We start from the raw sequence: 27,582 nt of genomic DNA on the forward strand, positions 1-27,582 counted from the left end.
TGAATGGATAAGGGCTTTTAAGGGTTTTTCAAGCAGCTGGTCTCAGCAATGGATCTGCTAAAATGTGTCCTCAAGACACCATATGATTGTGCATTAGACTGTGTTATTGCTTCTGGAGGAGATCACTTCTGGTGCAGATTTTAGGCACTCCTGGGTGTGAGCAGGTTTGTGTGAAACTGGGTCAGCAGTGATATTTGCCTAGTTCTGTGATTTGCTTCACAGCTGCAGCAGTCTTGTGGGTATTAAGAATGCAGCCATCAAGGTAACACAAAAAGCTTTTAATCATTCAAAACAGATGTGGAAGTAGAGGTGCAGGAGTGCAGACTTCACTGTAAGTTGCTGGCATGTAAGCACCTAAATCACCTAAATATGCTTGTTGGTTTTTTTTTTTTTTTGGTTCTGATTTGTTTTTTTAATTTTATCAAAAATATCTCCTGTTGTTCCCAGTAAATGTACACCAGAAAAATCATACTTCACATATCATCAGAGATTCCCATGCAAAAGCAGCATGGTGACTTAAGGCACCAAGGGAGATTTATACTGCCCAAATGCAGCTGTCAAGAGGAACTCAGAGCCTCATTCTCACTAATACCTCTCTCTTTACTAGATGGTGTATCTTGTACCTTCTCTCTAAACTTTTAATTAAAATGGAATTTTACTTTTTGTAATAAGTATTAAACTAAACTCCAGGTTAGGGACTGCTGCCAGTATCTCTAGTTCTTCTGAATGCCAGTTTGGAAATTACATCTTTCTCTTACATGTTTCATGTAGTATGATTATGTGGGGAAATTCTCCTGTTGAATTTCCAGAGTAGAAGTGATACCCTGAAGTTATGTTTATCTTTGTGCAGGGCATCTCTGTTATTATTAAGCACTAGGTAATTCTTAAGTCAGCAGGAGTTTTGTGCTGGAAAGAAGGCAGTGGTCTATTTAGTGAGTAAAGAGAAAAGACAGGTTTTTTTCTGTGATATAAATGAACACCTATAACAAACACAAGTGTATTAACTGCATTTGATCACAGAATGTCAGGGGTTAGAAGGGACCTCAAACTCAGTTTTCTGATCTGATTTATTTTTTAATATTTAGTCCTTATTGCACCATTCTGACACGTGGTGTTTTTTGAAATAGATGAGGATTTTCTGGAACTAAAAAATATTCTCCCAAAGTTACTTGAGAGAGAGAATCACAGCATCACAGAATCAACCAGGTTGGAAGAGGCCTCCAAAATCAAGTCCAATCACCCAATCTTATCTAATCAACTATACCATGGCACTAAGTGCTTCATCCAATCTCTTCTTAAGCACCTCCAGGGATGTCGACCCCACCACCAGTCTGGGCAGCCCATTCCAATGGGAAATCTCTCTTTCTGTGAGAACTTTTTTCTAAGATTAAGCCTAAACTTCCCCTTGCACAGCTTGAAACTATGTCCTCTTGTTTTGTTTCTGGTTGCCTGAGAGAAGAGACCAACCCCCACCTGGCTACAACCACCCTTCAGGTAGTTGTAGACAGCAATAAGACGACTCTTCTAATTCCCATTGCTTACATATTGTTCATATTGAACAAGTATTTAATTTATGAAATCTTAGTTTATTCCCTGTGACTCCAGCTTGCATGTGTTAGGGGATTAGGTGTACTGCTTGCCGATAGGCAAAATTGTTATGATTTTCTTCTGCAGGCTTGTGATGGTTTTAAGACTGTCTTTTTAATTTTTCTTAACAAAGTTTGAGCAGAGAAAGTGAAAGAATGTGTAAGAAAACAAAATAATGATTATTGTAAACATTTCCACTGGAGAGATAGAAACGTTTAAGAATCTCTACTCAAAACAAGGTTGGGGAGTTGGACAGTCTCATTCTCGGCTTGCTTGGCTTCTGTCTGCTTCTTCTTCTTTTCTGGATGAAGGTAACACGCTGAGCTTGGCAAGCTAAGTGTAACAGCCTCTCTGCTTCTTGACTCTCTGCCTTCTGCCAGGGGGGTCTGGGGAGATTCCTTCTGGCTGGGGGGGAGGCCGCTTGAGGGAAGCAAAAGGAGCTTGCTTGTGCTTTTCTGTTGATTGTACATATTTGTAAATGCTGTGAATATTTGTACGTATTCATTGCATTTCATCATAGATTGTAGATTTGCTTGTAAATAGAACTTTCATTTCCTTCCATACTGAGCTAGCCTGGTCATTGTTGGTGTCGGATGGGAATTTCAGCTCTCCCACTGTTACAAGGCTTTAAGTGAGGAGTCAGCCAAAAGTCTTTTTAATCTGTGAATGAGGTTTAATGAAACCTTGCTAAATCTGCTGTGTGAAAGCAGTCTTTTGTCTTCATGTCTTCATTGATTCATTAATACAACATTTGGGAACTCTCCAGTAATAACGCCAGACAGGTCTTTTTGTGATTTCGGTTTTCATTTTGGATATATTTAGAACTGAACTCTGAATCAGAGTTCTGTGGTAAAACAGCTTGTGGAAGGACAGGCAGAATGAAGCAAATAGCTCTGCCTATGAAACACTGTCTTTAGGTTGGGTATTTGTACTTTCCCAGATTGCTACCATAATGCTTTAAAGATGGCAAAGTGATTTTTTGAGTACTAAGAGAAATCTCCTAGTCTTTACTTTTTTTTTTTTTTTCTTTGGTAACTAATTTAATTGGTGGACCCCCAGTTACAGTGTCAAATCCATCTCTTGAGAAGGTCTACAAGGAGTAGTAGAAGGTTTCTGGACAATTTTTTTTTTTCTTCCTAGGTTTTTAACAATGATGGTAGACCTGGTTTAGGTTTGCAGGTTCAGGAAGACTGTCCTGATCTAATGCAAATGCTGGAATAAGTTGGATTGTGCTTGACCACGCTGAGCAAAACTTACTGTTAACTTTGTCAGAAAACTTGGCAGGAACTCTGTTGCTGTTGTACAGGAACCCTGACTTTTTTTCTTCTTATGACATGTGGAGGGTTTGATGCGGGGCTGGTTATTTTTTTCCCTTGGACCACCATGACAGAACAAGTTATATTATGTATTTGAAAAGTAATTCTAAACTGTCTGTGCCAAAATGTTGGCAGAACACAAGCATAAAATCTCAGCCTCTGTAGATAATTATATTCTGCACCTTTTTCTTGAATACTGGTAAATGAACTCGTCACAGTAACAAACTCTCACAAATGTATGTATGTGTCTTCTCATTGTTTTAAGGTTAATGTTTTTGAAATGTATCTTCCCACATAAAACCTGCTTATGCTTAATAGAGGATTATTTTCAGCTGTTCTGCTTTGTCTTGAACTGTAAAATTAAATGGAGGAGAAAGCTGGACTGAAACAACTTGAATTTAGAAGGTATATGTAAACTATGTTATTGCCTGTGTTACCTCTGTGAGGCAAGGCATGAACAATAGTTCTGTATAGGAGTGAAAAGAGTGAATTCTTTGCCCATTAAAAATAGGAATTCATTGGTGCAGCAGATAAATATGTAACTGATAAATGGAGTTGGAAAAGAGAGACTGCTGTTGTCAGGATGCTGTTAATACACACCGAATTTTGAAATAAAATATTTTTGTTTCCACTCAATATATTTTATGCACTGCGTTATTGCAAACATTTTTTCAGCATTTGTAGTATGAATAGCAGTCCGGTCTCTCTCTGAGCAGAGAAGGATGATGTTTCAGATAAAGTAAAAAATAAAAACCATTAATCAGTGTTATTTGCATGCTTTAATTTGAAACTGGTTTAAAATGTAAAGTAATAAGAAAAAAAAATGCTGAAAATGTGTAGAAGAAAGTTTCACCCAAATGTGTTCATTAGTTCTTTTGACTGTGGTGCCTCGCAGGAGCTGTCACAAGCAATTGCTGATTTTCCTCTGATCCATAATTCAGAGGTGTGTTATCAGTGTGCACTGTTAAAGAGGGGAATCTGTAAAGACTTGCAGCATGTCTGCAAACAAGATTAGTGCTGCCCAGAGATGCTACCTAGGGTTCTTAGTTCTTCCTCCTCTTAGCCTTTTCATTAGTTAAATTGCTGTAATGTAGGCCAACTACAATCCAGACTCTCATGGGCTTACTTTTATCTTTTTTTTTTTTTCTGGTTACTTTTTAAAGTCTTTTTATTTTTGTGCTTAGTTATAAGTAACCAGGTTAATGCCAGTGGATTGAATGACCTACCTTGTATATTTCAAGATGAGATCATCCTTTTCCAAGTTAATTAGAAGTATGACAGATGCCTACTACTCATAATTAAGATTGTGATGAAAGAACTCCCCTGGTTCTTAGCTGCCTGGCTGTTGTAGCAAAAATCTCAGTCTGGAGTTAAATACTTGAACTTCTTCCTTAATGGGCACAAAAGAATAAGAATGGTAATGGCCTGACAGTACCAAATTCTGCCAGCCAAGTCTGGCATATAACAGTGGCACGGAAGAATCAGTTGCCATAACTTCTACATGCAATTATGCACTTAACTCCAGATGTGCCACAGATGACATACACCCAGCTTAGTCCTTCTCTGCTTACAAGCTTCCCAGGATAAGGGCTGCTGCAACCATAGCTGTTAATACCATTTACTCTTCAGTGGTAGCTGAGGAGAGAACTTGTGCCCTTCTAAGCTGTTCTGACACTGCCAGCTCTTTCCTAGAGCTCCCTGTGTGTGTATCTCATGTGAGAGAAGGAAAAGATGAGGAAGCTTCATGTGGTATAGTGGTTGATGTTGCAACCACAAAACCATCTTATCTGTCTTGTTAGTGTCTCTTTCCTGGATGCAGATCAGGAGAGGCCAAACAGACCGTGGGGTGCTGCTTCTTAGGTTGTCTTCAGGCCATCTTCTTGCCAATTAATCTAGTGACTTGAAACAGTAATTTTAAATTAGTTGTAAAGTACATTGCCATGCAGAAAGTTCCCCTGATGTACTTTTGGTGGACCCTTGCATATATCTGAGGGTAAGGGAGTTGTATTCCCTCTCTGTCCAAAAAAATCCCTCATTGTCAAGAAGAAATGTCAGAATTTTCCCTCCAGGGGATACACTGGCTCTTTTTTTCTTGACAGCTCTGGGTTTACTTACACCCATGTGTTGACAGCCTCTCTGATGATTTTGGTTTTTGATGATTTTTTGATTTTTGCATATAACTTAATTTTTATTTGAGAACTCTCTAAACTTTTTTGTTGGCATTTTTCAGTTTGGTACTTGTCCTTTTCCAGTTTTGTTTTACTGAGACATACATCTTCTAATTCATAAAGTAGAGTGGTGTACCTAAATAGGTTGTAACCCGTGTAGGGGGTGTGGTGGTTTGGCCCTGGCTAGAGGCCAGATGCCCACTAAAGCTGCTGTATCACTCCCCTTCTTAGATGTACAGGGGAGAGTGAAAATATAACAAAAGGTCTGTGAGTCAAGATAAAAGAAATTTAATAGGAAGCAAAGCAAAGCAAAGGCTGCATGAAGCAGCGAAGGCAAGCACAGGTGTTATTCTCTACCCACCAGCAGACAACGTTGGGTCACTCCCTGGAGTCAGCACTCTAATACATGTAGCAATTGCTCCAGAGGACAGACACCATCAATGTCCCCACACTTCCCTCCTTCCCTTAGCTTTTCTATCTGGGCTGATGTCATATGGCATGGAATACCCCTTTGGTCAGTTTGGGTCAGCTGGCCCAGCTGTGTCCCCTCCCAAGATCTTGCCTATCCCTCATCCTACTGTTGTGTGGGGAAAATGTTGGAAAAGCACAGCCTTGGTGCCTGGCTCAGCAGTAACCAGAACACTGGTGTGTTATCAATACCCAGCTACAGCACTGCAAAACACAGCACTAGAAAGATGCTCTGGGGAGAATTAACTCCAGCTCAGCAAAACCCAGTACAGGGGGGAATGCCATCCTAGCACACTAGATATAGCCTTTTAGGTTTTTTTGTAGTTTTTTTAATTCAATCTTCCCTTCCTTTAAATGTTGCAGTTCTAAAGATAAAAGCCACTTTCAGAGCCACTAGCAAAATCTGTTAAATATCTATTAAACAAGTGCTTTAAATAATTTCTTCCCTTTCTACAACTCTAGTACCTAAGCAGAAGTTTCACTTGGTTTCATACCACCATAGTGTTGAACAGGAGTTCTCTTTTAGTCTAGTGAACCAATGGGCATTGTCATCTGGGAGCATTCAGCAAGTCCCCATTGATAGATAATGCATGAGGCTCTTCTATACCAGGTAGGGTCCTTTTGTTTGAAGCCCTGGTACATTCATAATGCTGAGCAACCTGTTGCTGCTGTGCTAGCAAAGCATTTTATGGGTTTATTGATTCATGGGAGGCACTGTCTCCTTTCCCTCCATAATTAAAATGTGCTGATTTATAGAGTGATACATGATGACACAATGTACATGAGTTCATTTAATGCACTCCTTTCTCTTGCCCTTGTTTTGCTTCAAGGCCAAAGAATGCAACATGAACAGGTTACTAGTTATTCTGCCAAACAAGAGGACACCTCCTGTCCAAACTATTTGCCAAAATACTGGATGATGGCTTTAAGTGTCAAATTACTGAACTAGACAAAGGGTTGTCCTGCCCTTCGTTCTAGCTAGGTTTTTCCTCCTGGGGACAGGATTTGAGAGTCACCCAAGCATATATCCCAACCAAATTTACAAGCCTGTAAGTACAATAAGTCAGGAAAGGCTTCCTTTATGAATCCCACAAAGGGATTAGAGGTGGCTGGAAAATTCAGTACCCTGAGGACTAAAGTGTCTACATGCAACTAGGAGAATTGCAATCATTCAGAGGATTTTACTGGTGGGACTTTGAGTGCTGGAGTATAAGTAGCAAATGGATGTTGCATGCGGCACTTAAACACAGTGAAGCCTCCTTAGGTGGTGACAAATTACAGTAACTTTAGAGTTTTATTCTTTGTTCATCTCAGGAATAGTTTATGCTTTTTTGCACACTTTATTTGTTTGATGTGACTCCACCATAAGCTCTTCAATGTGAGTATTGTGTTGTTCTACAAATGTGTGTTAAGCACCTGGGGAGCTTGGCTAGCAATGCTTAACAGTTTTACAATCTAAAAATGTTTCTTCTTTTTCCTTCTTCAAGGCACCTCTCTTAAAATATGGAATAGTCATTGTAATGTCAGTTTTATTGTACTGCAGCTCAAATACTGTACATTTTATGTCAACTGACCTTCATTGTATCATCAGAAGCCACTTTTGTTGTTGCTGTTTTTTGTTTGTTTTTTCTACTTACAGTGAAAACTACCCATATTTGTGCTTTTATACTATAGTTCATACCCTGGGACTCCAGGGGTTAGGAATTTTATTTCTTATTCCATGACAGTCAAAGCTGGAACAGTAATTAAAATGAATGCTTTCATTGTGGATAAGCCATTTATGGAAATGTGATCTCATCTGGGCATCTGCAAGATAATGCAAGCCAATTAAAATGTCCTGGAGGTTGTGCAACTTTGAAACTATCTTTACAGTCATAAAACTGTCTTCTTAAAAAAAAAAAAACCACAAAACCCAAACAACTAGTGTGCTTTAGAGTCCATACCAGTTAAGATTTCATCACAGTAACAGAGTAATGTCATTGCCCAAGAAAGCTATCTTTCTTCTCTTTAATGTTTTTAAATACAGACTGCTTGAGTTAGCATCATGAGCAGTTAAGCAGCCAGTGGGATGTACTTTCTGAAGATGCAGTGTTTTTAGTTGATCTGAATGATTAAGTTGTGGGTCACTTGTTTGTTTTAAATCCCATTTTTCATCCAGTAATCTAAAAGAGACACCTTCTGTCTTTCTGCTTATTCCACCTAAATGGGAAGTTCAGTGTCTGGACTATTGCCAAGACTGTAAATGAGCCCTGCAGCGGCGCTGATGGAAATCATAGTTGAGAGCAGTCTTGTGCGTTGTTCAGAGACCATCTTTCAGATTTCAGATGGGTTTTGAGTGAAGAAGGTAGCAGAGGTGGAGTAAGCCGAGAATGTTCTGGTTGGTAACTTGTTATGCTTCTGTAATTTAATCACAACAGGTCATATGCTTTTTGTACAGCTGGTAGGTTCCCAGATCTCATTTTATACAGAGTAGCAGCCAAAGCTTGCTGATATTCTTTACTTCTTCATAACTAGGTTTTGATTGTCACTTCCTTACTGCACTTGATACCTGACTTTTGTGTCATTCAGCTGTTACAAGCAGGTTACTGGCACTTGTGACAGAAGGGATTGGGCATGTATGTGCAAACTTTTCACAGATCAGCTCTATAAAGGTAGGAAATTTAAAAAAAAAAAAAAAAAGGAGGAGGAGAAGAGATTTTGAAGAGAGGCATATAAGAATGCCTAAACTGGCATGTGATTCCTTGCACTGTAGTATATAGCTTCCAGGTTTTGATCTGTGGAAAGCATTAAGTATTAACAAACTATACAAAGTCAGGATGGTGCAAGAGAGCAGAAAATCACATGAAGCAAATGAGATTTCACAAGCAGGGAAAATCAAGACAGGCAGACCTCTGAATGAGATTAATCATGGGCCTCGCTGTCTGCCTTGGCTCTTAGCATCATCAGAAGAGAGTTGTCAGTGGGAGATGATGGTTGCCTGTCTCTGGGTTTATGAACAATATGCTGCATCTGTGTTTTACACAGCAGTGTATGGAGATTACAAATCACAGGTTTTCCTTAAGTACTGAATATATTATTTAGCAAGCTGTCAATAAAATTTTAGGGTAGTTAACAGGTGAGTAAGTGGGACCCAACAGCTAGCTGACAGGCTGGTCAGTGGTTTAGAGTTCTCTTAGTGCCCAACAGAACCAGTTGATTTTGAAGTTTAGAATTCGTGCAGTTATGGACTGAGCAGCAGATGGAAATAACAGCCCTGGTAATTCATGTCCTTGTTAACCAAGTGAGATCATTGAGGGCTTTCATAATTCTGTAGTATTTGCACTGTGGACAGGACAAAAGATATCACTATTCCCCATCACTGGTACTTGTCTGTATGCTAGTAAATGTAGTGGATTTCAGAGAAATTTGCAGAGTTCATATCAAGAGATACAAAGTACAGCATTCTTAGTCATTTGTAGTTTCAATTAGATTTCCTTCTCTGGCGAGCTCAAATTCTGTAGCTTGTATCTCTGCTTTAATACTGAGGTAGCCTGTGTATAATGCTTTTAAGATGAGAAAAATCCATTTTACCCATGTCACAGAAAAGGAAAAGATGAAGAATAAACTTGGCTCAGAAACTTCGTTTTGCTTGAAAGGTAAATACTAGATATCTAAAATTGATATTTCAGTCCAGGACCATTGTACTTCAGAGGAGTGTGTCCTTTTTTGTTCACATTACCTCTAGTATTTGTCCATGTTACTCAGATTCTGTTTATGAAGGATTGAGTGAGAGTCAAGGCAAGGTAACATATATAAACAAATGTAAAACTGCCCTTGCATAATGGTTTTCTTGGAACACCTTTTATACTAAAACTGTCTTCTATAAGAACAGGAGTGAGCTCCTGACTGGTATTTTATTTACCAAAAAAAAAAGGCAAAAAAATCCCCCCAAACCAACACAAATCTCCTCTCCCCCCAAAAAAAACCCAAACCACCAAAAAAAAACAAACCCAAAACAACCTTGGAATAATGTTGTAGTGAAATGCAGTTTGTCTCCTGAGAAAAATGTTTGTAAAGATGCAGTGCATTTCAGAGCATAGAAACTTTTCAGTTTGACTGTCAAAATGCAGAGAAGGTTATTTATGTCCTCCAGAAAAATGGCACACTCATCTGTGGGTAAGCTGCTCATGTAGAGAGATTTCAGATTCCCCTGCAATTATTAAATGCCTGCTTTACAGTAATGGATTTTTTTCCTCTTCGCTGGTGCAAAATATCTGCAGAGAAGAATATTCTCCCAAGCAGAGACAGGGTGGTGATGATGGGTGTTCCATGGCTTCAGAGTGCAAGCAATGCTCTGTTACGTTTGTCTGCCTCTCTTAGCCTGCAGGTCAGCAGTTTTTTCATTCCTTATAAAACCTCTAAAATGCTTCTGGACATCATCACTACTTAAAGTGAAGATACAGCTTGCACTTGAGACCTGATCTATTTACTGCTTCAAGTCACGTTGTAATTTTTTTTACTGTTTTTTTTTTTACACCAAAATGTGGAAACTGTGCAATACAGTAAAAGATGAGAAAAAATATGCTTTACAGGAACCAAAGGGCAATAATCTTCCCAAACATCTATCCTTTTTCTTCCTTTATCTGTTTAACAGGCACTGTGGCAAAGTTTGTTTTGCTAAGAAGATTACCCCAGGGTGCTGAGCATTAGTAGATGTCACAGGACCTCCCCATAAAAAAGCCAACCCTAATACCACTGAAAAGCACATAGTAAGATAAATGGTTAACAGCCAGTAGTGCTCACTTACCTGATGCTCCAGATTTCCTCATGAAGCAGAGAAGAGTAGATCCTAGGGGCTGAGAAGTTGTAGGGATCAACACATTAATGTGATTGATATTTGCCAGTACACTCTACACAAAAGACTCATGCTGTTTGAGAACAAGCAAAGCATGAATTCTGCCACTGGGGGAATGTTCTACTTTGAATTAGAGAGTAGTAGCTCAGGCTCTCTTAGTCTTCTGTGGGGTAGGAGGGATTGGAAAGTGTGGATTGAGCAAGGACACCTCCAGATACTAAAGAAACAACACCATAGCAGATATCATCATGTTGTCCCATGCACCCTCCACTGCCCCCCAGTAGCTACATTCCCACTCCCTTTCTTTTCAAAGTAAAGCATTAGATGGGGATTTTGGTCATTATTCCTTCTGCTAAGTTCAAGACAGGACAAGCCTTCTGTCATGAAATGGATTTTATGAATTGGTTTTTAGCTGCTCAGTATCAAATTACTATGATGCAATTACTGAAAATACCCTGGGCTGGGGAGTCCTCATGTAATTAACATCTCATTTCACACAATATGTATGTGTCTGTGTTACCTAAGTAATAATTTGTATGCATTTTTTTGTTCCTCCTTTGTTGTACTGATAGAAATGAATGGAAGGGCTGATTCTAAATCATGCAAAGCATGTGGTTAAAATATGAATGGATTCTGGATATCGAGTCCAAGGCCACAGTTGATCATGGGGCTGTCTTTCCTTCCATGGTCAGATGTAGGAGGCAGCAATAAAGAATCTCTTGGGTTGTACTTCTGGCTCCAACAGTTGCAGCTTCTCAGGAGGAAGCAATTTGATAGTGCCATCTTTATTCCAATAAAACCTGGTGCTAAAAAGCTTCTGATGTGTGCACTGAAGATGGAAGGAACAGTAGCACATGGGTGGGGAAGGGAGACAACAATGCATTAAACTTGGGATTTTTCCTTCTTCTCTCTTTTGATTCAAGGTCTTGCTCTGTATAACATATACCTCCACGTTTGAGCTGAATGGGAGCTCAGTGTTGAAGATTGCTGAGGTAAGTGCTGCTGTCATACTATTGCTTGCATCCCCTTACATTCTTCCACTACCTAGAGCATGTCTTCCATACCTACCCTGGAACTGTACTAGACCAAATCACAATTACCATCTTAAGGACTGGTGTTTCTTTATGTCTAGTGTGAAGAAATATCTGTGAGTTGAGCAGGGTTGATGGTCTTGCATGCCAAGGCACTTTTGGAGACTGACTGATAATTGTATAATACAGTGTTGCACACTTTGTGCTCCTCCTTTATTTTGCCTTTTGCAATGGAAGAATTTCCCTGAGTTCTTTATAAAACGGCCCTGTACTGATTCCTTACCTAGTGCAAGTCTAAAACTAAGTTTCCTCAAAAGGTGTGTAGGCTGTAATACGCCATGTTAGCACAAGTGCTACATTGTGCCATGTTAGCCTTGAGTGTTAACCTTTTCCCTAATACATTCAGGTAAAAGATTTATTACACCTCTAGATATATGGTGTTGTCTGGTGCTGTTAGTCACTCGTCTGTCTTTATTCCATTAGATTTTAGTCTGAATTAAATTGTAAAGGAGCTTTGACTGGAGAAAAACATACCTGCAGGTCTATTGAGTGAGCCTTTGTAGATGGGTGATATTTTTAGTGTACTTTGTAACAAGACTTGGGGCTGATTGTTTGGGTTAGAAAAGGTGCAGAGGAGCACTTAATCCTTCTGCACAGCACATGCTGTTGTATGCAGAGCATTTATATTGCTAAGAACATATGGGGAGAGATAGTGACCATAGAATCAAGAAGGCTGGAAGAGACCTCAAAGATCATCGAGTCCAACCTGTCACCCTACACCTCATGACTATCTAAACCATGGCACCAAGTGCCACGTCCAATCCCCTCTTGAATACCTCCAGGGATGGTGACTCCACCACCTCCCTGGGCAGCCCATTCCAATGGCCAGCCACTCTCTCTGTGAAGAACTTTCTCCTCACCTCCAACCTAAACCTCCCCTGGCACAGCTTGAGACTGTGTCCTCTTGTTCTGGTGCTGGTTGCCTGGGAGAAGAGACCAACCCCCTCCTGGCTACGACCTCCCTTCAGGTAGTTGTAGACAGCAATGAGGTCACCCCTGAGCCTCCTCTTCTCCAGGCTAAACAGTCCCAGCTCCCTCAGCCTCTCCTCATAGGGTTTGTGCTCAAGGCCTCTCCCCAGCCTCGTTGCCCTTCTCTGGACATGCTCCAGCAATTCAACATCTTTCCTAAACTGAGGGGCCCAGAACTGGACACAGTACTCAAGGTGTGGCCTAACCAGTGCTGTGTACAGGGGTACAGTGACCTCCCTGCTCCTGCTGGCCACACTATTCCTGATGCAGGCCAGGATGCCATTGGCTCTCTTGGCCACCTGGGCACACTGTTGGCTCATGTTCAGGCAGCTGTCAACCAGTAGCCCCAGGTCCCTTTCCACCTGGTTGCTCTCCAGCCACTCTGACCCCAGCCTGTAGCTCTGCATGGGGTTGTTGTGGCCAAAGTGGAGCACCCGGCACTTGGATTTGTTGAATGCCATCATGTTGGACTCTGCCCATCTGTCCAGCCTGTCAAGGTCCCTCTGCAGAGCCCTTCTACCTTCTAACAGATCAACACCTGCTCCCAGCTTGGTGTCATCTGCAAATTTTCTGATGATGGACTCAATCCCCTCATCCAGATCATCAGTAAAGATGTTGAACAGGATGGGGCCCAGCACTGATCCCTGGGGGACACCACTAGTGACAGGCTGCCAGCTGGCAGTGGCACCATTCACCACCACTCTCTGGGCTCGGCCCTCCAGCCAGTTCCTAACCCAGTGCAGAGTGCTGCTGTCCAAGCCACAGGCTGACAGCTTGGCCAGGAGTTTGCTGTGGGGGACAGTGTCAAAGGCCTTGCTGAAGTCCAGGTAGACTACATCCACAGCCTTTCCTACGTCCACCAGGCTGGTCACCTGGTCATAGAAGGAGATCAGGTTGGTGAGGCAGGACCTGCCCTTCCTAAATCCATGTTGGCTGGGCCTGATTCCTTGGCCATCCTTCAGGTGCGCAGTGATTGCCCCCAAGACAATCTGCTCCATGATTTTCCCTGGCACTGAGGTCAGGCTGACAGGCCTGTAGTTCCCAGGTTCTTCTGTCCGTCCCTTCTTGTGGATGGGTGTCACATTGGCCAGTTTCCAGTCTTCTGGGACCTCTCCAGTGAGCCAGGACTGCTGGAAAATGATGGAGAGAGGCTTGGCCAGCTCATCTGCCAGCTCTTTCAGCACCCTAGGATGAATCCCATCAGGTCCCATGGACGTGTGAATATCCAAGTGACTCAACAAGTCTCGAACTAATTCCACATGGATTTCAGGAGTACAACACTGCTCCTTGACCCCATCGACCAGCTCAGGAGGCCAGTTATCCTGAAGTCCTTCTGCCTTACTGTTGAAAATGGAGGCAAAGAAGGTATTTAGAATCTCAGCCTTCTCCTCATCCTTAGTTACAATGTTACCCTCCACGTCCAATAAAGAGTGGAGGCTCCTCTTGCCCCTCTTTTTAGCATTAATATATTTATAAAAATGCTTTTTGTTGTCCTTCACAGAAGCGGCCAGTTTAATTTCTAACTGTGCTTTTGCCTCTCTAATTTTTGTTCTACATGATCTAGCAACATCCTTAAACGTATCACTAGTTTCCTTCCCCCCCTCTCCAAAGGTGATAAACCCTCTTTTTTTCCCTTAAATCCTTCAGGAGCTGCTTGCTCATCCAGGCCGGTCGTCTTCCCCGCCGGCTCGTCTTACGGCATGTGGGAACTGCCAGTTCCTGTGCCTTTAGGAGCTCCTGTTTGAAGTAGGTCCAACCATCCTGGACCCCTTTCTTCTTAAGGGCTGTTACCCAGGGAACTTTCCGAATAAGTTGCCTGAACAACCTGAAGTTTGCCCTCCGAAAGTCCAAAGTGAGGGTTCTGTTACTGCTCCTCCCTATTTCCCTGCGTATTGAAAACTCCACTATCTCATGGTCGCTGCACCCTAGACAGCCTCCAACCATCACATCTCCCACCAGCCCTTCTCTATTTGAGAACAGCAGATCAAGCAGAGCCTTACCCCTGGTAGGTTCACCTAAGAGCTGCATCAGGAAGTTGTCATCCATGCACTCTAGGAACCTTCTGGACTGTCTCCTCTCTGCTGAATTAAGTTCCCAGCAGATGTCTGGTAGGTTAAAGTCCCCCACAAGGACAAGGTCTGATGATCTTGAGACAGCTTCCAGCTGCTTATAGAATATTTCATCGGCCTCCTCGTCCTGGTTGGGTGGTCTATAACAGACTCCAACCAGGATGTCAGTTTTGTGCGGCCTCCCTCTGATTTTAACCCACAAGCATTCAACCCTTTCTTCTGCAACCTCAAGTTCTGAGGCATCGAAGGATTCCCTAATGTGCAGGGCCACCCCTCCTCCTCTTCTCCCTTGTCTGTCTCTCCTAAAGAGCTTATAACCCCCCAGTGCAGTACTCCAGTTGTGAGAATCGTCCCACCATGTTTCTGTGATGGCAATGCAAAAGATTATATACATGCCCTGCACTCCAAGTGCATGTGGACATTCAAAAATGAGTTCCTTCTGAGGTTTTAGTATTTTGAGTGGGGCTTTTCAAAAGAAAGAAAAATTCCATGTGAAAATAGCTCACTTTACCTGGAAGCCACAATATTTTCTAAGTTCAGGAATAAAGCTGACCTTGCATTGTCCTGTCAGAAGCCAATAATGAAGTTGTAGAGATAACACAGAACAAAGAAAACAGCTGCCAGTTTCTAACATAGGCCTTTAAAGGCAGGGATGCAACACAAACTGTTTTGTATATAACATATGCAGGATTAAAAAAAAAAGTAGTAATCATCCCAGATGTCCTGCACAGCTTAGACAGGTTTCTCTTGTGCTATATGAGACCATAAGGTGTGACTATTTTTGGAGGTTTCTGTGACCTCCCTCTAGATGCAGCAGCAAGGATGAACTGAGTCTTTTTTTAGAGCAATCCAGAACTTTCAAAGTTTCACTAAAACCTTTTTACATCTGTGTCCCAAACTGAAGAAAATACAGATAGTTTTCCCTGCTGCAGATTTTATCAGCAAACTTTCTAACATGCAAGGCAAAAGTTGATGAATTCAGCTTAGTGCATCACTTGGTGTATACAAAGAGCTCTAGCTTAGACAAAATACTTGCTGGTAAAAGTATGTAATGGATCTAAACCCTTCCCATTTCAATCTTTAAAAGCACTTCCTAAGCCTGGGGGAGGTGGTCAGTTGGTCATACTCTACATGCTATAAACTGTATCAGAAATTGTATTTCCTGTTCTCTCTGTAAATTTAGGTAACGATAGGGCTGTTACTCATTTAAAGCATTCTGGAAAGTGGCAGTTTCTCTTCAGCAATTAGAGTGAAATTCTGCTGTTCTTGATAGTTGTACTTCACTTTTTTTTTTTTTTTTTAATGTCACAAAGGGGTAGCCTGGCTCCCAAACCCCTTGCTAGTGTAGTGGTACAAGTTAGCACAGTGATAGTTTGCACTTTTTCTGTTAGGGTGAACACAAGCTCTGATGCAGGCTGATGAGACGTGCCAGGAAACCAAATAAAACTTTCATTTCCTTTAGGAGGTGGAACAAGCTGTAATACAGAGCATGCATGTTACTATTTGGAATGTTTGGAGGTACAGCTATTGTCCCCACAGTCCTTGAGAAAATGTTGCCTTGGTGAATGCCTAAGTCTTTTTAATTAGCAAGTCCCACAAAGCACATACATGCTTCCTCAGGTTCCTCCTGGCCAGGTTGTAGATAAGGCAAAGACTAACAGCTGGAATTAATATGCCTTTGTATCCAAATTCTACAATGTATAAGCAGTAGAAACAGAAAATTTATTTCTGAATTCAGCATTTGCCTATCCTCAGCATTGTTCTGATTTGCTCTAAAGGATAGGTGGCAGAGAGGAGCACTGTCCACAGCCCCTGCTATTTGACATTTCTTTCCAAGTCAGTCCCTTAGTTTTCCTAGCCTGCCCTCTGTAGTGAGGTGGAGCCATTGCAGAATTAGAAAAGTGCTGGCTGTGTTATTAGAACTCTCTGAGGACATTCTCTGACAAAAAAGGCTACAGTCTGGCCATTTTGCACTGCCTGATCATTTTCAGTTCATGTGCACAAAATAAATCTTTCTGAATACTATCAACTTCAAATTAAGGAGGCATCCAACATGAACAGTGCTATATTTTGTGGCTTAAGTATTAACAGTATTGAAAACAGACTAAATCTTTCTCTGTTCACCTTCCCTTGCTTGCCTAGACCCCTGCAAGAAAATTTAACTCATGCTATTGCTTGTTTTTATGTGTGCATTTGTTACTCCCATGTCTTTTTGAGGTTTATTTTGTTTGACTATTGTGTTTCATTAATGGGCTAACCCTTCTGTGTTTTGCTCTTAGTTGTGTTTTGCATGCCATAGAGCTGGAAGTCCCCGAATGCATGAAACAATCAAAATGTCCATTGCACACCTCCTTGGGGCCCTGAGCTCTCACATTTTTACTGGTACTTCTTCATCAATGGCTTTTCAAAAGGTACCTTGCCCAGCCATTTTAAACACAGGCCTTCTGTAAGGTTGGAGCTCAAGTGGAAAGTATTGCTGCTCATTATCTGGCATGGGGAGGGAAAAGAAGAAGGAGGTAACAACCACGCTCTTTCCAGAAAGTCAGCCTCCCTCTAAGAGTGGTATTTAATCAATTAATTCAGGTACTTTAGAAAAAGGCTTACAGCTCAGCACTAGAATGATTTGACCTCTGTGAAAGGCTTTGCATAGTTAAAAGACTTTAGGAGTTTTTTTCCACTGGACTTCAGGTGACTGCTGAATGATGGGCAGAATTGGTCCGGGCCTTTTAATTTACAAGGCCATCTTCATCACTGACTGATTGTTCTCAAGCTAAATAAAATCCCTTATTTATTTCAGAGGATCTTGAAAAAGAGCAACAAGTATGAGGTATGCTGTCAGTTTGGTCCCTTATACCCTGAAAATACATACAACTGTAACCTCTTCTAATGCACAGCCAAAGGAGATAAGCAATCTCAATTTGTGATTTGCAGTGTTTCTAGCATGAGATAATGAGTGATATAGATACACTTGGAAAGCTCTGGAATGCTGTCTCTCAGTGTAGTTGGGAAATAAGGAAAAATAAGGCAAGACCCATTAATTAAGTAGGTGCCATGTGCAATGTCTTGGATTACTCTTTTAAGGTACAATCATGTTTTCTTTTGCTTGTGGCTTTATTCACATTCTGACATCTGAGGGCGCCCAAAGCAAGGAGACTGTTTTTAGGAACATACCTATATTGTTTTCCACTCTACTCTTAAAAGTACAGAAATGTGCCAGCAACAACATATTCATCTTAAATTTTATAGCCTCAAGCCCACAGCCTCTCTTACTTGGTCAGTGGAATAGCTTGGTTTAATTTCAGTAAGAGTTAGAATCAATCGAGTCTTGTCCGTGCACCTTTGTCGATACTGATTAGTCTGTGTAATCAGATCAATTTTTTCCCCTCTTAAAAACAGCCTTGTTGGGGAATTATAAAAATGGCTTTACCTCATAGAGTGTCCTTCTCATTCAAAAATGTGCACCAAATGTATTTATGTATACTCTTTATGTGTGTAATTTATACCATATATGTATATATTATTTATTTTTTCACAGTTAATCTGTATTCATTGTTCTTCTCACTACCTATATATTCAAATGATAGCAGAATAAAACAAAGACTGAACAGTATGTGAACAGTCATTGACTTTTGTGGGTTTTTTATAGTCATTTTTAATGGTAAAGTTCAGTCTAGGCCGAAGGACCAAAAGTGCTCCTTCATATCACAGTCTGAGAAGATTGTATTGTACGGTTCTGTTGCAAACCCACTCAGCTCCAACAAGATTTACTCACTTAGTAGTTACTATGCAGTAGTTACAGTGGTTACTACAGTTACAGCAGCTCTTACAGAGACCAACACCTCCCACAGAAAATCTGATCAGGGATAGAAACTGCATTTGGCTGTGTGCTGTCCCCAGGATGCTAGCTGCATTATGTTTTGGTAACTATTTGTAAAGCAACATCAGGGGCAAAAATGAAGCACAAGTCTGGTCACAGCACAGTGTCAAAAAGTTGCTACCAGCTGGGTATGGAGCTAGAATTGGATGACCCATGAGTGTTCTTTCCATTACTACCTTGCCTCCCGTGAGATTTCTGAGGTGAGGAGCCTTTGGCTTGATTGCCAGTTATTAAAAGGCAATCATTTGTGTTATTTGTGGTGAAGGGCCTCTATTTTCTAGTGAAGGACTTTTTAGGATGTCAGGCAGTGATAGGACCAGGGGGAATGAAACAAAACTAGAAGGGGGTCAGTTCAGATTGGATGTTAGGAAAAAGTTCTTCACCATGAGGGTGGTAGGACACTGGAACAGGTTGCCCAGGGAGGTGGCAAAGCCCCATCCCTGGTAGTTTTTAAGGCCAGGCTGGATGGGGTCCTGGGCAACCTGATCTAGTGAGAGGTGCCCCTGCCCATGGCAGGGAGGTTGGAACTGGGTCATCTTTGAGGTCCCTTCCAGCCCTCACAGTTCTGTGGTTTTGTGATGCTAGGAAAGGCCTTCAAAGGCTTTCAGATGTTCTCCAGTATGTAGTAATTACAGAAAAAGTGGCAAATACCTGTACAACAGAAGCCACAAGAATTGAAGAGTATTTCCTTTGCAGATAGAGACTTACAGAGTGGTAATTACAAATAAGTATCTAGAAATGGACCACAGAAGCAGCATTTAGTGAATTACCTACAGAGGAAGGCAAATGCCAAAATCCCTTGGGTTTGACAGGTGACTTTGCCAATTCTGCCCTACCATTCCTGCAGCTGTGAGACTGATGAACTGCATGCTGCTCCTAGATGCTACTCACTCAGTTTTCCATATTGCGGAAAGCTTCTAATGTGCTAATAAAACAGTATGAAGTAGTAAGGGAGGCTGACTCTGCCTGTGAGAGACCTTGGTATCCTCCTAAGATGTGTTACTGGTAAGTTACAGTTCATATCTGTGTACTGCTATCTTGTTTCCTTATCAGGTTTGCATTGAGACATATGTATCTAGCTGTCACCAGCGGAGCATTAACACCGCTGTGCGGGCAACCCTCAGCCAAATGTTGAGTGACTTGACTTTACAGTTACGACAAAAGCAAGAAAACATGGTGAGCCTTATGGCATCAACAAATGGTTCCATGTCCATGGATGCATAGCTTCTTGTTTCTCTGAATGGAGTGTATTGTACTGGCTTGTTGTGCCTTATGGCTTTTATTTGACACTTGCGCAATTAAAAGCATTTTTGGGCTCTGACTCTGTGCTTGCCTCAGAGCAGTTTATCAGAAATGCAGCTCTCATATTAGCAGCTCTGCTTGGCTGTTTATTTTCCCCTCCTTCCATTAAACAAAAGAGGCTTTGTTCTGATGTCAGGCTGCCTTGGCCTTTTCTTTATTTTGTTCATTGAAATCCTTTTGCCGAAAGTTTTTGCAAGACTAATACTTACATAAAACAAATTCTCAACTAAGAAAAGTGTGTTGAGACTTTTCTTAATATTTTTTTGTAGAACATAATTTAAGCTCATGAAATTCTGTGCTTGGTTGTTAGAAAAAAAAATTAATTCCGCTTATGGCATTATTAAAATCTTGAGAGCTGTTTGAATGAAATCCCAGCACATTGTCAGCAAAAATGTAAGTCTTCTGGGCACCTGTGAAATTACATTAGCTTCTTATATTTGTTTGTGCTGCTTTGTATATTATCAGAAAAATACTATTTTTGAAAGTCAGTTTCTAAGAAATGTTAAGGACGGTAGTTGCACAGATTATTTTCCTCACATCTGTTTTTGGGTTAAGGTGATCAATTCTATTTGGGATTAGTAGACTGAAGTACTTTTGTCCTAATGAGCAACTGCAGAGCAGAATTAATCAGTTTATTTATGCTTACCTTCTGACTGTAGTAAGTAGGTTCATTTTACTAGCCAAAACATTTTAAGAAAACCCCAACCAAACAAAAGGAAAACAAAAAAAACAAAACAAATCCAAAACCAATCAAGAAATGCTCCAAACCAAGCAAATAAATAAAAACTGAACCAAATAAGCAAAACGGTTCCTGGCAGTTTGTTGTTGATGCTTGAGAGAAGCACTTGGCTTGACCCTTTTATGCACTGATAGGAAGAATCCTATACTGCAGCTAAACCAAATGATGTAAGAGGTCATTTCCATTTCCTGACTGCCACACTGGCACTGTAACGTTAATGATGATAATGTGATAAACTCTAATACTCAATTGCTTTTGAGCACTTACTAAGTACTGTGTGAGATCTAGACTATGCTTTCCTCTCAGTTATTTTTATTGCAACCTAGTTATTGCTGAGTTGGTTTAGGTGTAGGAAATCCCTTAAGGACTTACAAATCCTAGTTCAGTTTAATGGGATGTAAACTCCTTCCTGAAATCTAAATGACTGTTAAAACTGATTTTAATGAACTTTTGAAAGTGTTTTGAAAAACTGTAACTTAAAAACTAACAAACAAAACCCCCAGAAACAGATAGAGGACATGGGTTTGTAAAGAAAGCTCTGCTGTTAAAGTACTGCTTCTACAATGTTTATTTGCCCCTTGCACCAATTAACACCACTTTTGTCTTTCCTCAACAGACAGTTGAAAACCATGATGGCTTGCAGAAATTCAAGAATCAAGGTATTTTTAGTGTTTTTTTGAGTGACTCTTTCCAATCCAGCTTTTTTATTCTTCCTTTTATCAGCACAGTACTCTTTGATTTCACAGGAATTACGTTTTCAGGTTTATATTCTCTATAGCTTGATCCTCTCTGTTAGCTATGGTAATGACTCGGACAGCCCTGTTAGCTCCTGGTATTTTTCTTTTCAGTTGAGTCTTCATTGGATTCATTTGATTGTTTCAAGGTGCTGACTTTGTTAATTAAGGAGTTTTCAGTGCTGTGGAGAAAGTGTTAGTAGGTGGCTTTAATTCCTAAATTGAAACAGAGTCATGGAGAACATGGTAATGATTGTGGTGTATTTCAGGACAGAGATGTGGTTTATATAATGGCATCACTAGCAAAAGTCCCTTCACACTTGCCAAGTTACTATTTTTCAAGATAATTTTTTTCTATTCCTGTTCTGGCTTAACTCCAACATTTTCCCTGATAGGTAAAATAATCCCTGCTTTTGACCTTCTCACTGGATTTCTGCAAGAGAACTTGTGTGGATTGAGACTAAAATGTTTGAAGTGCACAAGCATCATCTTTTAAGATCAGAACCTTATCAGACACCAGAAGCTGTGTATCAGAGACAAACTGCAGGGAGAGATACAGAAATTCTAGCTGCCCTGTAGGAGCCAGTACTGGGGCCTGCCATTTTTATTTATTTGTATACTTATTTTATTAACCAAATTGGATTTCAGCTAACCTTCTGTAAATGCAATCAATGGTCTTTTCCAAGTTAGTGCCACTGCTTTTTCATTCTATGGAAATCACTTTCCAGTCTGTGACTTTTCCTACTGCATCTTCTCTATGAATTTTGGCAGCCCTGCTCATTGTTTAGAATCTCTGACCAGCTCTGAAAGTCCATGCAGTGAATTGAGGTTGTAATCCAGCTGCATATATGTAATGCCTGTGATCTTTGTCCCTTTTGGAGGTACTTCAGCTGAGTCTCTTTGTGATGATGTTGTATCTGTCCTCACTGTGCTCTGTGAGAAGCTCCAGGCTGTCATAAAGTGAGTTATTTCAGTTTATAATATGAATTTAAATACCTGGAGATTGAGTCTTTCACTGATACATGTGATTGTACTGGGGTAGTTTTGGAATTACAGAGCAAAACTGTGCTTAAGTGTTTTTTAGAAGTATTGTTCATCATGCATTAATTTAACTGTCATTTGAGATGAGAAGCTAATTTGCCTTCTCTGTGCACTGTTTGGCTTTAAAGAAACTCCAGTAAATCTACTCTGTAAGGAACTTCCATACAGCAACAAAAACACTTGTAAAAGAAGTTTTCTGTCTTGAAAGCCATCATTATAGAGAGAAAACAATTACAAGAGACATGGAAAAACTTAACAGAAACAGTATGTGAAATGAATTAATATGTCTTTCCTAGAAAGGCAGCGTTTATCCAATTGAAATAATTCGTGTTGCCAAAGCATTTGTTAAATTTATCAATATCATTCACACTGCCCACTTGGAAATGCACGAGGCTAACTTTTTAAATGCAGTTACTAGGGCCATTAATAGGATGTTCGACTGCATTAAAATACTAGAGTCTCTTATTGCCTAGCACTGTGAGAGTAAGTACTTTTCATGAGTTAAAAATTACTTCCTATGGCATTCCTAGCTTGACCAATGGTCTGTTCAGAAATGAGCCCACAAAATCCTTATATCTTAAAAAGGTGATAAACTAACCAAAAGCGATGCAAACATTATACAGCAGTTAGTTAACAAAAAAAAAAATATAGCAAGGTATATTAAAGTTTTAAGAAAAAAACAAGTTCTTACTTGACAGCATTGTTTCTGTATCACTAAAATAAGATTTAATTTACTACTACTGCCAGTTGTAAATCACCTCAGTGGTAGTGAAAAAAAGCAGTGTGGAACAATTTTAAATGTACCATGGTGTCTCTTTGATAGGCCTGTATGAACCTGGGGAAATGGGAGATGTACCAGTGAATGCTTGGTTTATATTTCTTCTTATATGCTCTACCATTTTCAGGAAACATGGCTTAGGAACAAACAGAGCTGAAAACAGCACAGACATCTTTGTGCTATAGACATTTCTCCTGTGAGTGTTCTAATTACAGCAAGATTTGAAAGGAAAGAGTGCCATACCTAGGATTATTTAATCAGTGTCAGCATTTTAAAGGAACATTTTATTTATTTTTTGTGTGCATAGTTACAGGACAGTAAGAACAGATCTTCCAAAGTGTGTATCTAACAACAGCAAGTAGCAAAACTAGATGAAAGGTTAATTCTTTGTATCAAATTTTGCCCACATTGAAGCTATAAACAGCTATCATCTGATAAGTATTGTCCACTAAATGATAATTACTTCGAATTGCTAGTTATGAAATAGCAAAACTAAACTGTCTGACAGGATCTCAAAATCACTGAAAGTCCTTTAGAAAAATATCTGCAATCTCAGCTCCCCATAAAACTGTACTTAATGAGAACAGATTGATGCATGGTGTAGATAAGTAAAAAGAAAAAATTAGAGGATTTCCATGTACTCAGTCATGATTTGCTTCATGCATGTACCTGGACTGTTGATCAAAACATAGTAAAGGGTGCTGATTGAATTTGAGGAGAACAAATTCAATTACAATGGCTTATTAAAGAACTCGCTCCGTAAGTTAATAAAAGTCTTTATTTCCTTCAAGGTCAATTTTGGTATCTCCTTCAAAGCACTTTGTTGGCAGCAAATTAACTTTCTAACCTTGAGGTCAGTGAAGTGAGATTTTAATGTGCTATGCTGCCAGCTCTAATTTCTTAGTCTGAAGATTACTTTAATTCTTCTTTCTAAAGTTCAAGCTTTTTATAAGTTGGTTTAGAGGGAGACACAGCTATGAGTGACGATGAAGAGTTCAGGGAAGTGTATTTTTCTCTTGGGGCCACTAGTGAATTTGGTGATTCTGGCATTTGGCAGTATTGATGTGAATGCACCAGCTTGCCAAGGTGTACAGGAGTACAATATTCATTTCTTATCTGCAGGAAAGCAATTTGGTAGTAAGAGACATCAAGAGTGCAGGAATGCCCTGTGCATGCCCCATGCAAGTGTCAGCTGCAAGATGTTAGTGATCTACATTAACACACATTGTAAGAAAAGCTGCTGGGATAGAAGGCAATTGCACCTGGAATGTGTGCATCTTTCCAGATAGGTGTGGACTGGGGCAAGCAAAAGGCTGTCGCCTCTATAGAATCAGGCAGTAGTTTTAAGCCCTCCATAGCACAGAGTTGGAAATCTAGCTTCAAGCCTCGGGATTCACCATTTTCTGTGTGGCACGTGAAACAGGTACTGTTCCACTTGGATGGAAATTCATCTATATGAACAAAAGGAGTTCAATTAGTGACAGAAGAGCAGACATTTCTTATTCCTTAATTTCAGTGAAGATAGATACATTCTTTACAGCTTCGTTTACCTACCATTACTTATCAGAAAATACATTCCTCCAGCTCTCATCCCTGACCAAAAAAAAAAAAAAAAAAATTAAATCCTAGTCTTTTTAGGAGTGAAAACCAGAACTGACATGGGAAGCTCCTATCGTAAAACAGACCTCAGCCTTTCTTGACTTCTGAATCCAGCAGCTAATTCTGGGAGTAGGTACAAGCACATTGTACAAGTGTCTCAGTTCCAGGTGTTCACAGGATGCTTCATGTTTCATTGTGGCTGTTACCAAGACTAAAAAATAACCAGAAAGAGCATGGCCAAAATGCCCTTTGGATTATCCTGCATGAATGATTCGACAGTCTGAGATCTTCTGGTTGTCTCTTTTTTCCCTCTAAGGATTCACTCCCTTCTCAAGTATTTATATTGAATTTGAATGGTTATTTACTTTTTGTCTTCTTCCTCTTTTTTTGCATAGGATTTTTTTTTTTAAGTAGCAGATCACTGCATGTGATCACTACAAAGTAAATGGGATGATAAATGTAATGACACCATCGTAAATTCATAAAAAGAAGCAAAGCAAATCACTGGTATAAATTGCAGTATAATTTTCAAGTAAACTACTGTAATGGTTTTAGAAAATTAAATAATCTTTGTTTTAATGTGATGTGAATGGCATCTCTTCTCTTTGCCAGTGACAATCGGCAACTTCAGCTCCTTTACTTGGAGTGCATCCTCTCCATGTTAAACAGCTCCTCTCCCAGCATGCATCAGCACAAAGGATTCACTGATCTCATATGGTGAGTACATCTGATGACTAATGCAAATATTCAGGTTGTAAGTATAAAAGGACCTTTTTCCCCCAGCCATGCAAACAAACCTGTACTAAATCTCCAGGTGTGAGAAGAGCTTGATGTGCAGTGTTGAGCAGGGGCCCTGTGCTGAGGCCTCTAGGAGCTCTAGTGTAAGAGCAGTTTTCTTCCTTCATGACAAATCCATTTCAGAAGTTTCTGCCCTTGACTTTCACCCAACCCTTTGTTTATCCTCATGTGACTGAGTGTGGGTGTGCATTGCTGCCAAGGAATATGTGTCTTCCAGCTACATACTTAAGATGAAGTGGGGAAAAACCATCCAACAAAACACTAGGGAGACAGTTTAAACTGCAAATATGCTTTTGAATATATAGTAGTATGAGTACACCCTAATCTATTAGTGAAATTGTGAACCAAACTGACAGCTGTCTGTTCTTTAAGGAGCTGCACACAACTTTCTCTCTGGCTGGCATTTTGTAGTCAGTTCTCAAAAGAAAATAAATAAGGAAGCAGACAGAGAAGATTAAGCTCTGTGTTCTTCTGTGCTCTCCATAGTTCGATACAGGAGCACTTTGGTGGGGAGTATGTTGCTGTTGCAACCTGTGGTTGTTCCTGCAAGTTTCTTAAGCAGTGAGTTGATAGGTTATGAAGTGTACCTGATTGGAGAAAGAAATGGAATAAGCAGAGACAAAGTCATTATCTGATGTCTGATTAAAGGCTTGTTTTCTTTCTGGGACTTCAGGAAGCCAGGCTAAACTGTTTAAGCAAGCATGTTAAGAGAAGCAATAAAAGTTCTGCACTGCATAAAAGTCTTGAGAAAATAAGATGTACTTACTTACGAGGATGTTAGATTTTATGCTGAATCATACTTGTCATTGGATGCTTGCTCTCTAGGTACCAGCTTGAACCTTTGAGGTATGTGGGTGAAAATCATGTTTGGGACTGCATTCTTATGTAGCTCTTGGCTTTTTAAATTAGGGTCTTGCAGACTGAAGTAAAATTTCAAGTGTGTGAGTGCAAAGTGGAAATAACAGCTAATGGAGCAAAGTGCTGAGCTGGTTTTGGTGCTGGTTCCACAGAAGAGTGATCTGCTGGTGTGAATCACTGAACTCTAGTCTTCATGCAGAAAGACAGATGAAGGAAGAACAACATCTTTTTAGTGTATAATGGCATATGAAAAGTTACAGCACATGCTTTAATTTACTGTAGAGGGCTTTAATAATGTTCTCAAAAGCCAGCAAAGCAGGGAATCACAGCTAAGGGTGCTTACTAAAATACATGCATGTGCAGTTCAGTGATGGATCATCAGGCCTTCTAGTTAACATAGACTGGATTTTGTTTGTTTAGGTTGGTTTCAAAACTCTCAAGTTGGACTGAAGAACAAACACTTAATGGTAGAAACCTGGCATGTCTACCTTGCAATAGCTTGCAGACGGTGGTAGAGGCAAGCATGTAACCTTGTAAAGGACAGTGCTGTGCAGCAACACAAACTTGCAAAATCAGTACCATGTTTATAAAGCATCCAAAAGTGTTTCCATATGTGCTAACATACTGAGGCTTGGGAGATGAAAAAAGCCTGGCCTAATTTGTTATTGTATCTAACCACTGCTGTTGACTTAGCATTAAAACAAGAGTATGTATCTCATTTAACCATGGGCTATTTTCAGCCTGTTCCTGTGAGATTATTTTTTTTTCCAGTTACCATCTGCTGCTTTTCTCTTTCTCAGGAAGCAACTGTGTCCAGCCCTAGTAGTAATCCTTGGAAATCCAATCCATGACAAAACTATCACCTCTGCCCACAGCAGCATCTGCCTTGAGGCTGATTCACTTTCCTCAGGGATCTCTGATCATGGCCGGGGTTCAGGTTGTTCCTCCACAGCACCTGCCCTTAGTGGGCCCGTTGCACGGACTATATATTACATTGCAGCAGAGCTGGTTCGACTGGTGGGGTCAGTGGAATCCATGAAGCCTGTGCTGCAGTCTCTTTATCACCGGATATTGCTTTATCCACCACCTCAGCACCGAATAGAAGCCATCAAAATTATGAAAGAGGTAGGATAATCACAAGTGCAAATCCAGACACGTAAAGCAAAATGTTTGTTTAAAAGCAAATATTGCTGACACATGCACACCAGTCCATTCCACACCTTAGTGCTGAGGATGTTGAAATCACCATTTCTGAGCACAACTGTTACATCAAAGCCACGCTGACAAATATTCCTAGTTTTATGAAGTTGTAATAGCTATATTTGTCTCCATAATGCAAGTTGCTATGGCAACT

The 27,582-nt window shown here is 40.3% G+C and overlaps 1 protein-coding gene across 1 annotated transcript in view; it reads left to right on the plus strand.

The window, feature by feature from the left end:
• Window positions 1–27,582, plus strand: part of ARFGEF3 (ARFGEF family member 3) — an 86,846-nt gene that overhangs the window by 21,970 nt on the left and 37,294 nt on the right. Inside the window, exons 5-10 of the mRNA XM_054398234.1 lie at window positions 11,297–11,365; window positions 19,433–19,555; window positions 21,037–21,079; window positions 22,036–22,114; window positions 25,185–25,289; window positions 27,029–27,353. Coding sequence (XP_054254209.1) covers window positions 11,297–11,365; window positions 19,433–19,555; window positions 21,037–21,079; window positions 22,036–22,114; window positions 25,185–25,289; window positions 27,029–27,353 — 744 coding nt within the window. The remainder of the gene's footprint in view (window positions 1–11,296; window positions 11,366–19,432; window positions 19,556–21,036; window positions 21,080–22,035; window positions 22,115–25,184; window positions 25,290–27,028; window positions 27,354–27,582) is intronic.

Source organism: Indicator indicator, chromosome 2 (assembly GCF_027791375.1).
Source record: "Indicator indicator isolate 239-I01 chromosome 2, UM_Iind_1.1, whole genome shotgun sequence".
Lineage (NCBI taxonomy): Eukaryota > Metazoa > Chordata > Aves > Piciformes > Indicatoridae > Indicator > Indicator indicator.